The sequence below is a fragment of the Dermochelys coriacea genome, chromosome 5, assembly GCF_009764565.3.
Source record: "Dermochelys coriacea isolate rDerCor1 chromosome 5, rDerCor1.pri.v4, whole genome shotgun sequence".
NCBI classification, from domain to species: domain Eukaryota; kingdom Metazoa; phylum Chordata; order Testudines; family Dermochelyidae; genus Dermochelys; species Dermochelys coriacea.
Window position 1 is genome coordinate 97,289,693 of NC_050072.1, and position 21,640 is coordinate 97,311,332.

The following is a 21,640-nucleotide window of genomic DNA, read 5'->3' on the forward strand; positions in this document are numbered from 1 at the left end:
ATATTAACACTGCTATATAATGGGATCAATTTCAAAAACAAGACAATTTCCTTCCAAGAAAAAAAAAAACTTGAATGTCTCATTTGAAATTGCCTGGGGATTATGCATACCAGACAATACTCAAAATCACACCAGAATGAGCAGAAGTAAGAATAATTACATGAAAATTGCATGACCAGCAGCCAAAAATAATGAATGTCAAGTCCTCAGCTCTCTAGTAATACTCCAAGGTCTGGGCCTCTTTTTTCAACCTTTTCAAAATGTTTATAAAACTAGGTAAATGAGAAAATATGGAAATGGAACAATAATGGTGTACAAAATCAGCAATATTAGTTTGAGTTTTAACTGGATCCTTAGCTAAGAATGAACAGCATTACCCAAATTGGTTAGAAATTAGAAGCTTTACTTTCAGGTGAAATTTTGATCCCTTTACATACACTGAGTAGTGCTTTACTCCACAAGTAGTCCTTTTGAAGACAATGTAGCTAATCCTGAAGCAGGTGCTATTCAAAATGAGTAAGGTTAGTATTTTGTCATGGGTATTTTTAGCAAAAGTCACATACAGGGTTGTGGGCAATAAACAAAAATTCACAGAAGACTGCGAAAAGAAAAGGAGTACCGGTGGCACCTTAGAGACTAACAAATTTTTTTTTTTTATCTGTCTGTGACTTTTCCTAAAAATACCCTGGGGGAGGGACTAACAGTGGGAGTCCAACTGGGGGCAGACTGCTGGCCACTGCTCCTGTAGCGCAGGCTGACCCAGCCCTGGGCACTGCACCCAGTCCCGCTGCTGCTCCTGGGTGGGGGCTGACAACTGCTCCAGCCCTGCAGCTGCAGTGGGCTGAAGCTAAATAAGTCATGTAGGTCTCTTAAAGTCATGGAATCGGTGAGCTCCATGACAGAATCATATCCTTAAACACGAGTACAGGAATCAAAATCTGGCCTTGTATGTAAAAATAAAGAAAAAAAATTATGATTCAAAAGAAACAAAAATGTCATCAGTGAAAGAAAATTAGAGGAAAAGTAAGTCGGTGTGAAGTTGTATGACACAACCAGGATCAAACAGAGAGTGCAAATTAAGTTTTCCTTCATAGCAAAATGATAAACCAATCAAAATTAACAACAGTGACTACATTGTCATAATGACCAGTGGTTTGATGCAGATCCGTCTATCTGAAAAGAAATGTTTTGTTAAAATGTCAGAGGCGTCTGTGAGTCTAGTTGAAGAAAGGATACAAGCAGAAATAAAACATAATACCACAGGATTTACAAAAGAAAAACATTGCCATGCAATCTAAAGGTGTCAATGGGCCATCTTTGCAAATCCTGGCTATGACGAGACAGGCTTTGATTGTTACTGCTATATCTCATCAAAACAAGTAGTATTTTCTGACACTGCATCCTTCCCTGGAATTCTGTTACATAGTAGATCACACACAAAGTCTAATCAATTTTAAAATACAACTCCTATTCCAACAACAGCATTTTCAGCATTCTGATGTCCACATGACTCTGCCCCATGAGGCCATTCAACAACTTTATAAGCAAAGCAGAAAACACAGCTGTTTGGCCTAGTCACAAGCTCCTTGTAACTCATATAACTATCCAAACTCTTCCAGTGTTTTCTGCAGTCATAAGACAAATTCAATTCCAATGATTCATCCAAAATCCATATTCACATTTACTGAATGATGAATGCCTCTTTATGACTAGTCGATTAATAACTGTCTGTGATGTTATACCCAATTTTTATTTATGGAAATATGCTTATGATATGGAAATGGCATAACTGAGATATATTTTGTGCAAGATGGGTCTTGTAAGGTATCATTGGAAAGGTTCTCAAAAAGAAAAGGAGTACTTGTGGCACCTTAGAGACTAACAAATTTATTAGAGCATAAGCTTTCGTGAGCTACAGCTCACTTCATCGGATGCATTTGGTGGAAAAAACAGAGTAGAGATTTATATACACACACACAGAGAACATGAAACAATGGGTTTATCATACACACTGTAAGGAGAGTGATCACTTAAGATAAGCCATCACCAACAGCAGGGGGGGGAAGGAGGAAAACCTTTCATGGTGACAAGCAGGTAGGCTAATTCCAGCAGTTAACAAGAATATCAGAGGAACAGTGGGGGGTGGGGTGGGAGGGAGAAATACCATGGGGAAATAGTTTTACTTTGTGTAATGACGTGCCAGCAATGCCCCTCTGCCATGTACATTGGCCAAACTGGACAGTCTCTACGTAAAAGAATGAATGGACACAAATCAGACGTCAAGAATTATAACATTCAAAAACCAGTTGGAGAACACTTCAATCTCTCTGGTCACTCGATCACAGACCTAAGAGTGGCTATACTTCAACAAAAAAGCTTCAAAAACAGACTCCAACGAGAGACTGCTGAATTGGAATTAATTTGCAAACTGGATACAATTAACTTAGGCTTGAATAGAGACTGGGAATGGATGAGTCATTACACAAAGTAAAACTATTTCCCCATGGTATTTCTCCCTCCCACCCCACCCCCCACTGTTCCTCTGATATTCTTGTTAACTGCTGGAATTAGCCTACCTGCTTGTCACCATGAAAGGTTTTCCTCCTTCCCCCCCCTGCTGTTGGTGATGGCTTATCTTAAGTGATCACTCTCCTTACAGTGTGTATGATAAACCCATTGTTTCATGTTCTCTGTGTGTGTGTATATAAATCTCTACTCTGTTTTTTCCACCAAATGCATCCGATGAAGTGAGCTGTAGCTCACGAAAGCTTATGCTCTAATAAATTTGTTAGTCTCTAAGGTGCCACAAGTACTCCTTTTCTTTTTGAGAATACAGACTAACACGGCTGCTACTCTGAAAAAAATTGGAAAGGTTATAATTTACTGAATATAATTATCCAATGTGTGGGCATGTATCATTTCTGTATCTAAAGTTAGGAATATTGACTATGTAACAATTACAATTGTGTGTGTATTTGGGAGACACACATCAAACAACAGGCCATCAGCCTTGATAGGCCATTAGGAAGAAACAATAAGACTTTGAAGATACTAATCTCTCTCCTTCCTGAGAGGCACCCTAGACATAGCTATACTTGTGGCACCTTAGAGACTAACAAATTTATTAGAGATTAAGCTTTCGTGAGCTACAGCTCACTCGATGAAGTGACCTGTAGCTCACGAAAGCTTATGCTCTAATAAATTTGTTAGTCTCTAAGGTGCCACAAGTACTGCTTTTCTTTTTGCGAATACAGACTAACACGGCTGCTACTCTGAAACTAGACATAGCTGTGATACTACTAGGTCAGGTTTCAGAGTAGCAGCCTTGTTAGTCTGTATCCGCAAAAAGAAAAGGAGGACTTGTGGCACCTTAGAGACTAACAAATTTATTTGAGCATAAGCTTTCATGAGCTACAGCTCACTTCATCGATGACAAGGTGGGTGAGGTAATTTCTTTTATTGGACCAACTTCTTTTGGTGAGAGAGACAAGCTTTTGAGCCACACAGAGCTCTTCTTCAGGTCTTCTTCCCAGACCTGAAGAAAAGCTATTTGTGGCTCAAAAGCATGTCTCTCTCACCGAAAGAAGTTGGTCCAATAAAAGAAATTACCTCACCCACCTTGTCTCTCACCACGTAGGATATCTGCCTGATTATTAAATCCAGGGAGTACTATCTGGAGCACTCTATTTTATGGCAGCTGCTGTGGTAACTCTCAGAAAAAGAGTTTGTCTTTTAGCTTTTTAACGGCTTTATAGATTAAAAGTCAATATCTTAAGTTTCACCTGGAAGCAAATATGGAACAAGTTTTATTGTTTATGTTCCTTACAGCCAACATCACCAGATGAGCAACCAGTCACATTTTGCACTAGCTTCAGTAATCCTAAAGTAGACCCACATAGACCACACTGCAATAAAACCACAAAAACATGGATAACAGTGGCAAAATCCAGAGCCAGGCAGAATATCACACAATAACCAGGCATAGATATAGATCAGTTCTGATGAAAATGAAATAAACAAAGGACCATTTGCATGTTAATAACATTGCTGCCTATTTCAGAGTAGCAGCCGTGTTAGTCTGTATTCGCAAAAAGAAAAGGAGTACTTGTGGCACCTTACTGCTGCCTATATTTTGCTGTAGCCTCCGGTGGCTTCACATACACATAGAAAAGGAGTCGGGGACAAAATAGAACCTTGCAGAGAGATCTCAGACTATGGCTTCACATTATTCTCTGTGCCTTCTCAGGAGGAAAGAATGAAACAGAACTATTCAAGAGATACACAGTCCACCCAGACGAGGAGCTACAGCCCAGAAACCACAGCACCAAAGCCCCATTATCAATTTAGGCTTATTATACTAAGCATCTGGTGTACCTTTGGGGGAAGTCCTACGGAACCCTCAATTAATAAACATGCAGGCAGCTATGTCTAGGGCAGTGCCCAAACTAGCATTTTGATCTAGATCTGTCGGTGCTTAGAACTCATTCCTGTTTATGTTATAACATCCAAGAAACTACCTTAAAAGAATGCTAAGGTTGCAAAATCAAGCCCTCAAAATATAGACTCTAAAACACTCTAAAAAAAGTCCTCCTGCTGGGATCTGGTTCTTGTCTCCTCTGCAGTTCAGTCAGGCTGCTCTTCCTCCACGTTGCCAGAGCACCAGCAGCAGGAATACTCACAGAACAGAAGGGAGAGTCTCCATGTTCTCCCATTGGTGGTGCATGGCACACCAGTGGCCAGCAGCAGCAGCCAAGGGGTGCAACTGCAGGGAAAGTCCTTCTTAGTTCCCGCACCAGTGAGCTAAAGAATGCTTCGTGATGAGAAACCTAGCATGCATGTGTGAAAAAAGATATTTTTCAAAGGTTTATAACTTGGCCAAATGAGAGTGTGTTTTTATGGAAACAGCAAAAGACAAGATGATACCTCACTCACCTACCAAATTTCAAGGCTGTCCTCCAAAGCATGGAGGTATTAGAGGTTCTCAACAAAAAGGTTGTACACATTTTCTTAACATGGACTAAACAACTTATTTTTATCTGTAGGGTTATAGTGAATCACAAATTGAATATGATCCAACAATGTGATGCAGTTCTGAAAAAGGCTAATGTAATTCTGGGGTGTATTAACAGGAGATTCATATGTAAGACACAGGAGGTAATTGTCCCTCTCTGCATGGCACTGTTGAGAGTTCAGATGGAGTACTCTGTTCAATTATGGGCGCCATACTGAGGGAGGATGTGGATAAATTGGAGAGCGTTTAGAGAAGAACAACAAAAATAACCAAAGGTTTAGAAAACCTGAACTAAGAGGAAAGGTTAAAAAACCTGGGCATATTTAGTCTTTAGAAAAGAAGACTGAGAGGAGAACTCAAACGGTCAAACAAATATATTAAGGGCTGTAATAAAGAGGATGGTGACGAATTGTTCTCCATGTCCACTGAAGGTAGGACAAGAAGTAATGGGCTTAATCTGCAGCAAAGGAAGATTTACATTAGGAAAAACTTTCAAACTGTAAGGGCAGTTAAGTTCCAGAATAGGCTTCCAAAGAAGGTTGTGGAATCCCCATCACTGGAGGTTTTAAAGAGCAGCTTGGACAAAGATCTGTCAGGGATGGTCTAGGTCCTGCCTCAGTGCAGGGGACTGAACTTGATGATCACTTGAGGTCCTTCTAGTCTTACAAGTCCATGATTTCATAACATAACATAAGAATGTCCATACTGGGTCAGACCAAAGGTCTATCCAGCCTAATATCCTGTCTACTGAGAGTGGCCAATGCCAGGTGCCCCAGAGGGAGTGAACCTAACAGGTAATGATCTAGTGATCTCTCTCCTGCTATCCATCTCCACCCTCTGACAAACAGAGGCTAGGGACACCATTCCTTATCCATCCTAGCTAATAGCCATTAATGGACTTAACCTCCATGAGTTTATCCAGTTCTCTTTTAAACCCTGTTATAGTTCTAGCCTTCACAACCTCCTCAGGCAAGGAGTTCCACAGGTTGACTGTGCGCTGAGTGAAGAACTTCCTTTTATTCATTTTAAACCTGCTACCCATTAATTTCATTTGGTGGCCCCTAGTTCTTATATTATGGGAACAAGTAAATAACTTTTCCTTATTCACTTTCTCCACACCATTCATGATTTTATATATCTCTATCATATCCCCCCTTAGTCTCCTCTTTCCCAAGCTGAAGAGTCCTAGCCTCTTTAATCTCTCCTCATATGGGACCCTTCCAAACCCTTAATTATTTTAGTTGCCCTTTTCTGAACCTTTTCTAATGCCAATATACCTTTTTTGAGATGGGGGGACCACATCTGTATGCAGTATTCAAGATGTGGGAGTACCATGGATTTATATAACAGCAATAAAATATTCTTCGTCTTATTCTCTATCCCCTTTTTAATGATTCCTAAGCATCCTGTTTGTTTTTTTGACTGCTGCTGCACACTGCATGGATGTCTTTAGATAACGATCCATGATGACTCCAAGATCTTTCTCCTGATTAATTGTAGCTAAATTAGCCCCCCCATCATATTGTATGTATAGTTGGGGTTATTTTTTCCACTGTGCATTACTTTACATTTATCCACATTAAATTTCATTTGCTATTTTGTTGCCCAATCACTTAGTTTTGTGAGATCTTTTTGAAGTTCTTCACAGTCTGCTTTGATCTTAACTATCTTGAGCAGTTTAGTATTGTCTGCAAACTTTGCCACCTCACTGTTTACCCCTTTTTTCAGATCATTTATGAATAGGTTGAATAGGATTGGTTTTAGGATTGATCTTTGGGGAACACCACTAATTACCCCTCTCCATTCTGAAAATTTACCATTTATTCTGCTCCTTTTCAAATACATAACTTGTTAAAAATTCTATTTCTAAATCTCTTCTGAAAATACAATTCATAAGTTATAACCATAATCTGTTTAAACCGAATGTTAATATTTCTGTTTTATGTACAGTCTTCTTACATTTCCTACCAATAACATGCAGCCAGTCAGGTAAGCAGAACAACTTGAGTTAACTGAGTGTCATAGGATTAAACTGAAGACCTGTCATTCTCATCTCATACTGGAACTATATATAAAAAAATGACACTCCAAAAGCATTTCCACAGTTCAGTTTAGTTTTCTTATCACCTTTAGCCTTTTATTGTATTCATTGGTAATCAAGCTCCTAGTAGCTGGGATGAAAGCCTCTCTTAACACCGAAGGGATATGAGATAGGTTCCTTGATTCAAAAACTTGTAAGTAACCAGACAGTTGTCTGTTTTACTGCATTATTGAAGGAGGCTCTGTAAGGAAATGAATCAGTATGAGAAGTGCTGCTGCTATTGGGTTAGTTTTCAGAAATCTGAGTCCCTTCCATAACAGCAGCAATTTACAGAGGAAGAAAACGAGAGAGATTTCAAATGTATAAAGGCTAGGTAGTAAGTGCTTGGATGCACAGACTTCCTCTCCTCTGTGATTTACATTCAGTTATGTTGTCGTTTAAAAAATAATTGAGGAGCTTTTTGATGTAGTTTTATTGTCACTTTTCTGGGTGGATATCAGTTATTGTAGTGAGGCGGTGTGGTGCCCCACTACCTCGCCGAGGGACGAACCCCCCCAGACACCAAAGTGGGTGGAGCCCATGAATCCTGCGCCCATCCCCCGGAGGTTAATGCGCAGGACAGGAAGTAGAAAAGCCCAACCCCAGAGCTCAGTTGGGCAACAGCAGCTGGAGAGGCCAGACACCCGTGGCCTGGCTCCGACTTGGGACACCCTGGCAAGCCGTGGCTGACCCGAGGACTGGCCGGACCAGCCAAGGCCTGACGCTGATCGACGCTCAGAGGAGCGGCCAAGCCTACCCTGCACCAGCTACTTCAAGGAGTGGCCAAGTCTACCCCTCACCAGCTACCCAGAAGAGCGGCCAAGTCTACCCCTCACCAGCGACCCAGAGAGCCCATGGTGATGGAAACTCCTACGAGGGGGAGTCCGGAAGTAGCCCAGGGGCAGCTGACCCCAGTCTGGCTGCAGCACTGCCAGAGCCAATGTCAGTGTCTTTGCGACCAGGATCCCCACTGACACAGCAGCGGGTCTTCGACTGCTGCTAGGGCCCCAGGCTGGGATGCAGTGGGACGGGTGGGCCTGTGTTCCCCTGGCCACCCACCTTACGGGTGGCAGTCTCCCCCTCCCCCTGGTTGCTAAAGCCAGGGCCTGGGCCTATACTGAACTATTTGCTCAGTCCCTGCCTAAGGCCTGACTGTTTCTTTGCTGCCCTGACCCAGGGCCTGGTCTTATACCGAACTGCCCGCGGGACCCAGCCTGAAGGTCTGGGCCATAGACTGGGTATTCCCCAACTGAGCCGAGAGTGTAGTGAGGTGGTGTGGTGCCCCACCACCCTGCCGAGGGATGAGCCCCGGCTGAGTTCCCTTACAGCATGTTAATATTCACCAAAGTTCTTCATTTGTTTCCAAGAGTAATTTGTTTTATCTTTGACCTTATATGAGGAAACACAGGCAGTACAACAGGTATTTTGCAACATTAGAGAAAATATAGCAGAATAACTCTGTCTGATGTAATGTAGCTACAGCTTCTCAAATTATGGATGGAAAAACATAGGCATTGGCTTGTTAATAGAGAAACATGCAGGTTTCACCTTGGACGTATACATATTATTTTTTCTTAGGTTCAGGTACCGCCTCTCAAGCAAAGTAGAAGACATTCTCTTTATTTAAGTTTTCCCTAAGAACATGACACAATGCCTAAAGAAAGGAATATGCTGTTTAAACAAACTCTCTCTCTTCACACTGATTCATGCAAATCCTGAATTCAAATCCTTCATCAGCCAAAAAGCTCTTCTGATTTGGCAGTAGAATGCTGTTAAGCAACTTTAACATTTTATATTTAGAGCTAAGATGCCACCAATGCTGAATTAGTAGAATATAATAATTTACCTTCTAGCAGCTGGTTTACAGCTAGGAAAATTTGGCATTGCATAATGAACATAAAAGAATGGAAAACAATTAAGTATCCAATTACAGAGCTGGAGCAGGATACTAACTCCACTAGGCACTGATCATGTAAAAGAAAGCAACTGAAAAACAGAACATGAAAGCCTAAATACTACTGGGTCTTTATACATGCAGAAATCCCTCATGGAGCCTGGCTTTGTATATCTGTGTGTGTGTTAACTATTTCTTTGTTGTTTCAATGCAACAGACTCATATTTACATTTCTAAGTTATGCTCAGATATTTTACCAAATGAGCATTTGAAGAAGCTAAATTAGGTTTCTTTGGTCACATGATGTGGATATGCCATTTGATACAAAAACACTGGACAGAAGCTGTAATTCACAAGAAAGTTTTGTAAATATCACAGACTATAATGCAGTATTGAATTTATCAGCTCTGAAAAAAAATCCCGCGCCACCAGTTGAAAAGATCAGCAGAGAATTCTTCTTGTGGAGGGGAACTCTCCACTGGAGTAATGCTGGTCAAAGTGCCAGAGCTGAGTCCTATACCAGATGCCCCACCCATTTGTGCTATGGGCGGGCCCATAAGGCAGGGAGATGGCAGGCTGGGTCAGGCCAGGAGCAGGGCGAGGTGGAACATAGAGCTCCAATACTTCAAATCTCCACTGGTTTAAGGTCTCTTAGGATCCTTACACGAGTGGTATAAGTTAGAGCAGCCTCTTAGGTGCTCTAAATAATATCAAGGTAAGGCTGATGCTAAATCAGGGAGCAGTATGCTTCCCCTATAATGAACATAGCTTGGCTCTGTAGAGAATTGCGCACCTAGGATCTAAATATTTCCAGAGCTTCAATACACATAGTAAGAACATAAGAATGGCCATACTGGGTCAGACCAAAGGTCCATCAAACCCAGTATCCTGTCCTCTGACAGCGGCCAATGGCGGGTGCCCCAAAAGGAATGAACAGACAGGTTATCATCAAGTGATCCATGCCCTGTCACCCAATCCCAGCTTCTGGCAAACAGAGGCTATGAGCACCATTTCTGCCCATCCTCGCTAATAGGTCCATCAATGTCTATCTTCCATGAATCTATCTAGCTCCCTTTTGAATCCCGTTATAGTATTGGCCTTCACAACACCCTCTGGCAAGGAGTTCCAGAGGTTGACAGTGCGTTGCATGAAAAAATACTTCTTTGTGTTTGTTTTAAACCTGCTACCTATTAATTTCATTTGGTGGTCCCTTGTTCTTGTATTATGAGAATGAGTAAATAACACTTCCTTATTTACTTTCTCTATACCACTCATGATTTTATAGACCTCTATCATATCCCCCCTTAGTCGCCTCTTTTCCAAGCTGAAAGAGGCGACTTAGGGGGGATATGATAGATCCACAATTTTCCTACTAGGCAGTGCCTTATCATTGAACAAAACAACTCAGTCTTTCAAACATATACAAAAAGTGCTCTGATTACTGGGCAGCTCACGGTGTGAAGAACATAATAAACCCTGAAAATTCCTTTCCCACTAATCTTTTGAAAAATTTAAAAAATATGATGGTGGTTAGCACAAGCATTAATAAGAAATTTAAATCTAAATCTGCAACCCCCAACCTCCATTTGCCGGTGCCAATAAAATCTTTGCATCCCATGACACCACCATGTATTCTCTGTATGCCACATATTTTACAAAATAAAAGTATTTTAGAAATGGTTAGGAGAGTTTTAAATATTGTTATTAGTAATGTTTTTCATATCATATCACCTATAAAAATAGATGCTTTACTATCATCTAACCCAAGAGGAATCAGAGGCAGAAGAAAATTATAACAAATACCTCTTAATACTGTAACATTCAGAAACACCTTACAAATATTTAAAATAGCTGATTCATACAAAATAATCTCAAGATATTAAAGTTGAATATATTATGATCTTCTTGAGCTATTAAAAAAGCCTTATCCCTCTATAAGGGGGCATTCTTGGCTTTTAATGGTGTAAAGTTCCTATTTCTACCTCTCATAAAAAAAAGGATTAGATAATAAATATATGACTGTTGCAGGACTGAATGTCTTGGGTCTCATGCCAGACTAATTTTGGGAGAGAAATTTTAATTTTTGGGGAAAACAGGAAACATTTCTCCTGCCAGCTGTTTGGTTGGTTTCTTTTAATGCCGGTAGCGTGAAGCCTATCTGAGGTTCAGTTATACATAGTTCCACTGGAGAAATATTAGTGGGCAGACTGCAGGAGAGGTGGTAAAAATGCATGTTAAGTATATTGTAGTAAGTAGCTCTGCATTTTATCATATTAATAGCAATACAAATTATTTTATATCTATACAGATACAGACACACTTAGCTCATATCCATTTCTGGAAAGGAAGTAAAGAATTCTTTATTTACCAAAACTGCCAGGGAATTTAGGAATGCAAAATATAACTATCTCACCTAGAATTTGGTCAATATTCAACGATTACCATGGGATATTTAAAGACCAAAATTAGTCAGTTTCTTGTTTTTTTCATCTTATCTACGTACAGCAGAAGCACATTCTCCCATCACCACACCTGTGACGTTAGTACAATATTTTGCTTATATCTTCAATGTCAGCCACAATGGCACCTATTTATCTGGAAGAAGAGTATCACCTACTGAATTACTAGCAGCATCCAGTACCTTGGCTATCAGATTGGTACGGCTGCAGGTATTATGTGTCTGCTACTATACTTTGAAAATTCCAGTTATAACAATGATGTGTTTGAAAACATACATAAAATACCATGAAAAAAGATAAAATTAGAATTATAGGCAACAGCAATTCATTAAAAAGTAATTCTGAAAACCTCCAGCGGTATAGCATTTTGGTGCATACAAATGTATTTTTATCTGTGTATGTGGGGTGTTTAAAAACAAATGTAAGTATTTTAGAACTGAGATTAAAAAGTGATTGAATGAATGGTTTTTGAAATAACAGTATTACATTAACTTTTCAAAGCCATTTTTGTCACTAACTATTGCATTGAGAAAACCCAATTATAATGACACAAGTGCTGCTCTGCTTAAGATTGTATCAGCTTTTCAATTTCAATCTCTTATTTTCATGGCTATGTAAGTCAGAAGTACAAATGTGTTCTGGATTGAATTTTAGGTCAGGGATTCTACACTGAAAGCTACATTTTTACAAAATGGCAACCCAAAACCTGTTTGCTATTACAAATTACATACTACGAAAGTATAATACAATTTGAAATTATTATGATGCACATATTTTTCACTCCTCCCCACCCCACCGTGTTGAATAGTGTTGTCAGAACCTCATAGGATCTATCTCTTATAATTTAAAAACATCTGATTTTAAACAGGATTTTGCAGATCATTAGTCTATATACATTGTGCATACCAGACCAGTGCACTCTGACAAAATACATAATAATGAAAAAGTTTTGAAATACGAATTTGCATGATAAACTCTCAATGGCTTTTTCTGGTCAAGAATGCCCATTAAAAATATATTCTAGTTACAACGTACAAAATTCTGCCGTTGAGGAAAACTCTTGTAAAAGCTAATGGAAATTTTCCTCTAGAAAGGGTTAAATGATTTGGTCTACTGTCAGATAATCTACATTTTAAAAATCAGTGCATAGTTATATACATGATAGAAATCTTGGATTTATTGTTTCATCACACATAATACTGGTGAATATTTTTATCTTTTGTACCATACTAACATCTGCTCTTGCTGGCACACTGTCCTCAGTTCCAACATCCCTATGAACCGAGGTAGTGAAAGGGTCTTGGGTATACGCACAATGTCACATACAATGGCCTAAATACTCAAGCTTGAGCAGCACTGTGAAGGTTCCCCAAGCCATTCAATGGAAGCTGCATGTGTTCAACACCATTACAAAGTATATCACAGCTTTAGGCACCCAAATTAGAACATTTTTTCCCTTGTCTCTCTCTCTTTCAGTTTTCCCACGTGTAAAATTGAGTAGTGTGTGTGTGTGTGTGTGTGTGTTTGTGTGTGTAAGATAATATTTCCTTCACTCACCGGTATATTGTGAATTTTCACCAGTTAATGTTTCTAAAGCATTTTGAGATCACTGGATGAAAGATGTCACATTAATAAAATATATGCATTTATTTATGCATTATCATTAATCTTACTTTGCTTCCAGTGCCAATGCAATGATGCCTGCAGCCATAGGTGCAGAGGCTGAGGTTCCAGTATGACTGTCTGTACAACGCTGCCTCAGGTCGGTGGTGATCTGGAAGAAATAGAATGTGTGAAATTTAGAACACAACTCAGAAATCAGAACAGGTTTCTATTGCTTACGTGAGTCAAATGCAGGTGAACAGAATTTTCTTCTTTAATAGGGATGAATACATAGATTTGAAACTTTTCTATTCTACTCAGAGGTTGAAGGTATTTGTGAACATGGAGAAAAGTTCACTCTATTTTATAGTACTGAACAGGTATGTTAGTCTCAGTTTTTCATGGGAGATTTGGAAATCTTTCCTAAAGATCTGGAAATTAGAAAAATACACATTCCAAAAGTAGGTGAAAATTCCACCCTCATATTTCTTTGCATTTATATAGCACTTTCTATCCAAGAACCACACAATGCTTTACAAACATTAACATAATTACATCACTCAGCATTCTTGTGATGCAGGTAAGTATCATTATCCCAATTTTACAGGTGAGAAAACTGAGGTGTGGAGGGGTTAACCAATTTGCCTCAGGTCACAAAGGGAATGTATGGCAGAGCTAGGAACTGAATGCACATCTGCTGACTCCAACTGCTGTGTTCTAACCACAGCACCAGGCTTTCTCCTTTAAGCAATAATTCATCTGAAAATAACCCCTAGTTGCACTCAACACCCCACACTGGAACCCATCTAACAACTTAAATGTATTGAGAGGCCACCCTGAAAGAAATCTTTCCTGAACTTCCTCTTCTGGCCTTCAAACAACCTCCCAACCTCACGAAGCTCATCATCAAAAGCAAGCTCCCCACAGACCAGGACACACCAATTCAAAGCAGCACCAGACCCTGCCACAACAGATGCAAAACCTGCAGACATATCTCCAATGATCAACATCCCCTATATACCTTTCACAACACATGCCTATCACATGTGATGTACCTTATCCAGTGCACTAAATGCCCCAACAACAACCAACAGAAGCTGGTCCAATAAAAGATATTACTGCTCTGAAAATCCTGGCAGGCTCAAAGAAACTGCCTCAGTCATGTTGAAGAAGTTTTTATCTGTCAGATTAACCAACTTCATAAGTTGTTTACAGTCTTATATTATAATATATTGTTTACAGAAAACTCATTTTAAAATATGGCCTAAGTAGATAAAGCTCCAAAAGCCATAATGAGCATTTCCAGCTAAATAGACAAAACAGAATCTTGCATTTAACATTGGAACACAAGAATCTCAGAAAGAAGTGTGATTTTAGGAAGATAAATGTATTTCTACGAAGTTTTAAATCACACGTAAAGATGTTTCAACCTAGTTATCACGGTTCAGGGAATTAGCACAGTGCTACAAACATGCTTCTAGATTTCTAATTCAAATCTAGCTTGTGTCATTAGAAACAGAAAGTCTTTATTATCTACAATTCTTCAAGAGGACATGTGCAATGAGTGGGTGGTGTCAGAATAGCTCCTTGTGAACAAGGACCTATGTCACAAAAACCACTAGATAGGTTAAAAACTGGACTGGCTACGGAGAGAAAAATACTTTCCTAACTTTTTAGGTGGCTCTTTAGGTTAAGTCATTAATGGGGCAGCATGTGGATAGTAGGGAGAAGCTTACAGTTTTGCTGCAGGTAGTGCACCTCTTCCCTGACTATACAAAGCTCTTGGTCTCCCAGGCTCTCCACTCAGCAGCTTTCACTAGCATTATATTTTACATATATATACATATACATATATTACATATATAAGACCACTAGAGAAGACTGGGAAAAAAGCAAAGCATGGAAATAAACACAAATAAGGCTTACAAAAGAATACAAAGATACCTGGATAGCTTTAATCTGGTAACCAGCTGAATTATGCATTGCCAAAAAGTCACATATCACATGAGCAGATGAGAAAGCATTTATTAGAAGTGGATGGTAGTTTGGTGTCACTAATGTGTGTGTGTGTGTGTGTGTACGTGTACACATACACACACACTTTTGTTCAGAAGAGCAGAAGTTAACACAGAATCAATGAGGTGACATGGCGTAGGCATCAGATGAACTCACTCAGAGATAATGTTGAAAGATGGGGAAAAAATTGAATAAGGTGTTTAGAAAATCATATTTCTAAACTACTTGATCTGCCAAAGGCCAGTCTACCTCTCAGCTTCAAAATCTCAAAAGTCTTGAAAGAACCATTTTGGTCTATTTCTGAATTCTTGATAAATCATTTTATTCTGTCCATGACCTGTAAAAATCTTTAAATAAAATTTTCAGCCTCTAATTTAACAATTGTGCATCAATTTAGCGAATAGATATTTAGAGTATCAACAAAGCACTAAGTGTGTGTACTAGTTTATATTGTAAAAGGGGTGCCGAAAACCACCCTGTATTTCCCACACCCTGGTGTAAATTGATTTTGTACTGTAACTAATCTCTAATAAAATGACATATTTTCCATTATATACTTCAAAAGGGAGTAGGCGAAGAGAAACTTAAAGGGCCAAATTTACAGCATGAGGAGCCAGAAGCCCTGTGTCAACTTGTGTGAATGCAAATCAGGTAGAGTATTTGCAGGTGAAAGCTAAATGGCCAAGGAGCACACAACTACATACACAAATTAAGTTCTGTGGGCTTCCTCAAGCACCTCTTTCTGAAAATTCGGCCCCCAAAGAGTGGAAAAAAATAAAGCAGAATGAATAGCACACACTCATTCTCTCTCACACAGTGGCCAGCAGAACTACTGCACCCTGCGAAAGAGTAGTGCAGCCACTGAACTCTCTCTGCACTCCAAGAAACACTGGTTTTGCTTGCAGCACAATGATACCTTCAGGAGCTCATGCAGGGGAAAGTCTCTTCCTCATCTCCCCTGACAATGGTTTTGCCTTAAAAGACACCATTTAGCCCTCTACATTGAAAGCCTATTGTCAGATATTATCTACATATCTATCTATCAGGAGAAAGAGTGGTGAATGTTTTTGAGGCTACATCTACACTACAAGCTAGGAGTGTGATTCCCAGTTTGTGCAGACATACTCATGCTCATTGATCTAGCAAGCTAAAAATAGAAGTGTAGCTGTGGTGAAACGGCAGTATGGCACCGTGCTAGCCACCCTGAGTACAAACCCATCTGAATCATATAGGTACATTCTTGGAGCTGCAAGCACGTGCCGCCCACTGTCACTGCCCATGTTACCATGGTAGAAAGCTACCAGGAGTGCATCTTTGCGAGCTGGAAATCACACCCCAGCTCACAGTGTAGATGTAGCCTTAGTTTTACGTGTGCAGTACCCTTGAATAGCAAGTGCAATAAAGCCATTACACTCTTATGCTACATTGTTTATCCCATGTCCTAGTAGACATTGTACAATCCCTTATCTCTCTCTTTCACTCAACAAATATTGCAGCAGAAAACGTGTAACGAAAGCTCCCTAAGTGGAAATCCTATCTGAGCCGGTAAGTTACGATAGCAGCTGAGATGTTTAGATGTAAATTACAGGAGAGATCTAAGCCATGTTTTTCAGTATTAAGGGTGCATTGTCAGAGAAGCCTTGTGTCTATCTTTAGAAACAAAGAGACAGGACCACCACCAAGCAGTCAAGCTTCAAGAAGAAAAATTATGTTTGAGATTCCAAGACCACATGAGGGCAACATCATTAATCATAATACAAGGAGATGAGGCCTGCCAGGGATATGAAGTTGACATTAGTGTATGAAAACTGTCATTCTATTCAATAGTGTGAATGGATGTGGGCATCAACATTGGACCTTTTACCTAAAGTACAATGCACTCACAGGTTTTAATTATCATTGTAACAATGATCTCAGGAAACAGTGATAAGCCTAAATTCAGGCTACGTAATATTTTATAATGCACGGTGTTACAATCATCCCATCTTTCCTCCAACAACAGAAGAAAAAACTGGATTTGACTGAAAGCAATTACATACTGGCTGGTAAAGATATAGTTTAATTAACATGAAATTAACAACTTAGAACATCATGACAAAGGTCCATTTAAAGGTATCATTATCATCACAGTATATTTTCTCCTTTACTATATATGAGAGTCAGCTGGTTTTCAGACTACGTGCAGTTTTATAAAAGAAAGACCCAGATACCTATTGTTACGGTTTGGTACAAGTGACTTACTCTGAAGATTTAAAGAAGTGTCATTTCTGTATAGTTATTATTCAGGTTGTATTATCAATCTTCCCTTAGTTACAGCTGTAGTTATTCAGGTCAAAAATAGGATTTTCCTTTGCAGAGAACATTATCACTTCTCCCATCTTAAGTCTCTTATTTCCAGATATTTCATAATTCATGTCTTGAGCCTTTAGCTGTTGTTGAAACACTTTTTACCTGTTGATGTAATTCCTACGGGTATGTCAGCTTGAACCAACTTGTCTTCTAAAATGAAAAGTGTTTAACGAAAATCTATAGTTGCCAATTCTCCCCCTAACATGGTGTCATGTGATCCCAAACCACTTTCCATTGAAGGTGCAATGTTGTATTATATCTGCTCTACTACAGCAGTTGAACAGGGGGAGGTTTTTTAATAACTGACAAGAGATGCTATTGATGAGCATGGAATTAATTTTTAAAAGAAACAATTGTGTATACCATAGATTGTAAATTTCATAAGTAAGTGGGGGATTTTCATGCATAAGTCACCAGTATTGTTAACAGAAAATTGAGTAAATCCACAGTACACTGATAGTATTGTTATGATTTATTTGTGTAGTGCCTTTGCCAAGATAAAGGCCATATTAACATATAGAGCTAGATTGTGCCCTTAAACACAGCCTATTCCAAGAGGTAGTGCAGAGACCCAGGGCTCTAGGGGCAATACATAGAAGCATTTCTGCGGGGGGGGGGGGGAGGAAAAGGAAGGTAGGGAGTGGGGCACAATGCCTTCTGGAACTCTTCACTAACACTGAGGTTAGAAGGGGAGGAATTTGCTACAGTTAAGTGTCCTAGGCATATTTCATGTCACTTCTATGGAGATTCTTAGAGTCTCACACTCAGCACGTGCTTCAAATGATAATTGTTTTAAAGGAGTACATTTTTCAACAGGCCTGTACTTGGCTTCCACTTACGTGTGTCCCAAATTGTGGCTTTATATACCTGTGCCTGCACTTTGCAGCTGCTCCTGCAAACTTCTGATAACAATTCTAGCATTGAACTATTTAAAAGGAATATGTACATAGTCTTTGCATCTGGAAAAGGCAGGTGTACTTTGTGCATGCACAATGGGAGTCAAGAGTTGAAAATCCAGTCCAAAATATGCAACAGAGATTTTTGACAGGTGCAGTACAATATAGTAATAACTAATATGTATTCTTGGCCTCATCCTTAATGCAGTCTTAGTGCAGGACATTAATATCAGTGGCAGTTTTGACAGTGTAAGAACTGCTGTCTAGAACTGCACAAGCCAGATTCTTGTGTCACTTACTTTAATGTAAATATAAATTCCATATCTTCATCACAGTAAATGAGATCAGAGACTTGCCTATGTTACTAAAGCAACTATGATTATACCAGATTGAAAAAGAACAATTCCAGCACATGGCATGTTTGTGAGGATGACAAAAACATGTCAATGGGAAAAAATGTGTGGTTATCTACAAAGAATATTTTCTTAGGACAAGATGAAACCAGGAGATATCTGTAATCAGCTTTTACATACCCCCTCTCTCCACTCACCATACTACAGAGTGCCTTTTTAGAACACCTGGTACCACTAGCATTTTTGATTTTATGAAGACTGTTTACTTGTACAATTCAGAAGGTGCCACTAATACAAACTGGATAGGAATACAGCATAATCAGCACAAACCAATATGCTGATTTGACTGAGATTGTACAAATACAAAGCAGAATTAAGCAGGGACAGGAGTTTGAACAATCTGACACTATAAAGCAGATGAGACAGAAGAACAATGTGCTATCAGTTAGCTATATTTCTGTATTACTATATTGTTCAAAACTCATAATATACTGGGGGCTCGACTCTATCCTCAGTTACAATGAAATAAATGAGGAGTATCGGCATTTAAATCAGTTATCCTAATGTAAATCCTGTGTGAGAACAGAATCAGGCACTAGGATATTTATGGTGGATTTTTATGGTGGATTGTAATTTGTAACATATTTTCTCCTTTCTTAAAAGCAAGAATCTCATACACACAGTACAGCAAGCTGAACTATCACATCCAATTAGACTGACCTATAGGAAAGTCACTAATTTTAAGAAAGCTGCTCCTGCTATTCCACATGAGGAAGCCATCAAGCCCTTTCTTTCTAATTTCCTTTTGTGGGTGGGTGTGAAGTATAGTCTTCAGGACAGGATTAAATTTAATTTATCTAAACATTTTAATCTTTATTTTTCCGATCATTATTTGCTATTTATATTTATACAGCACCAACAATGTCCTTGTCAGTTTGTGGAAAAGAATGAAGATGAGGTCTCTGTCTCAAAGGACTGATCATCTAAGCAGACAACATAAAAACTAAGGATGGGAGACGTGAGGCAGCAAAAAGCTGTATAATTTCATAATGAAATTGAATTTGCATCATCTTAGCGCCAGGATTTTTTGGCTTTGTATAGAAGTTTGCTCTGTTTTCTGGTGATGATTTTCACTTGTGTGTATTAGTCAAAACATCTCTGCTGGGTACATTACGGTTAACAAGTCTTTTGGAAAAGGTGTGTTATAGTGAGCAAGTTAGAGGAGAGGCGATATTAATATTATCCTTATCCTTAACCCAATAATGATGGCTTACTACAGATGTGTGAGAGAGAGAGAAAGATGGGGGAGAGGGTCATCATTCTGCATGTGTGCTCAGAGGACACTGATTGATAGGTTACAGCTGTTACTTGTAACTCTTAAATTCTTTCAGTTAAAGGGTTGGTTCTGCAAATTCACCTCATCTCTCTTTAGAGCTGACCTTAGAGTAATATAAGAACTAACACAAATGTTGTCCAAAGGAAGGTGACTGGTTTGTATACAATACTGAGGGAGAAGGCTATTTCCTGCACTCAGTGAACAATGTTTTTCTTTGTTATTGGAAGTATTGCTTGAGGTGTCAGCTACCAGCAGTAAAACATCCTGAGGAGAGGTTTTGGACCTCAGGAGTCAACTGGTAATACAGTGCAACACAGAAGAAGAGGAAAGGGTCTTTAATGGAATATTTAGGGTCTGATTCTCGACTGTGTGAAATCAGTGGAGTTACACCGGTATAAACCTGATATAACTCAGTGGAGAATCAGACCCCTATAGTGTGGCCATTAAGTGAACAGATGGTGGTTTGAACAAGAGTAGTCAGGATCTGAACTGGGCCATGATAAGCAGAGAATCGAAGGAGTACAGTAATCTCCTATGGCAGCTGGCAATGCACATGCCTTAACTGATTAACATGTATGCAGCTGGATCAGCCCATGGTGATTGGATCACTGGAGATACCAGCTGCTGGACCCAATTCTCAGAACTAATGAGCACTCACAGAACTCATTGACTTCAACTAAAAGCTGCATTTCTTCATCTCCACTGAAAAGTAGGCTCTGGATGTCTCAAATTGGCATTCTAAGTTAAGAAAAATGGAACTTTTGAAAATGCCTTAATATCTTTGCCATATAAGCCTTTACATAAAATGGGTGTCAGATTTCCTTAATTCACCAGGATAACATACGGCTAAATTTATGTTTGCAAAACACTTTGGGATCTTTGGAAGTAGGACAATATATGAGTGCAAAGTATTATCATTATTAGAAATATAATAATGCAATAAATTTTAAAAGCTATGTAGGATTTATATGAGTGCAAAGTATTATCATTATTAGAAATATAATAATGCAATAAATTTTAAAAGCTATGTAGGATTAAATATCTGTAGACTAAACAACATTTTCTTTAACCTTATTCTTATGATTCAACTTACAAGTAAATTTACAATAATAGAAGTGTGATAATACCAAAAATCTGTGGAGGTAATTTTGGGTCAAAAGTGAGGAACATCTCAGAGGTAAGCAATATAAATGTCCTGATGTAATGAGATTGTATAAGTGTAAACACAGGGAGTAAGACTTACCTAAAAGAATGGAAGAAAATGATTAAGAAAACGATGATTGAAGAAGAATGGGAGGATTGCACAAGATGTAACAACAAGTCAGGCTGGAGAAAGAATTTAAACAGAAAAACATGAATGATATTGGGAACAAGAATGTTTTACTAGAAGACCCTAAAGTCACAATTCCACAATCAAGAAAGAAGGTTACGCTGGTTAAAAAACCAGCCTGACTAAGAGGGGAAATGAAAGCATTACATATATAATATTAAACAAATCATAGAATCATAGAATATCAGGGTTGGAAGGGACCCCAAAAGGTCATCTAGTCCAACCCCCTGCTCAAAGCAGGACCAAGTCCCAGTTAAATCATCCCAGCCAGGGCTTTGTCAAGCCTGACCTTAAAAACCTCTAAGGAAGGAGAT

General features: G+C 39.0%; 1 protein-coding gene across 1 annotated transcript in view; it reads right to left on the bottom strand.

The window, feature by feature from the left end:
* PCSK5 (proprotein convertase subtilisin/kexin type 5) overlaps window positions 1–21,640 on the bottom strand; it is a 308,999-nt gene that overhangs the window by 128,682 nt on the left and 158,677 nt on the right. Inside the window, 1 exon segment of the mRNA XM_038401751.2 lies at window positions 13,118–13,218. Coding sequence (XP_038257679.1) covers window positions 13,118–13,218 — 101 coding nt within the window.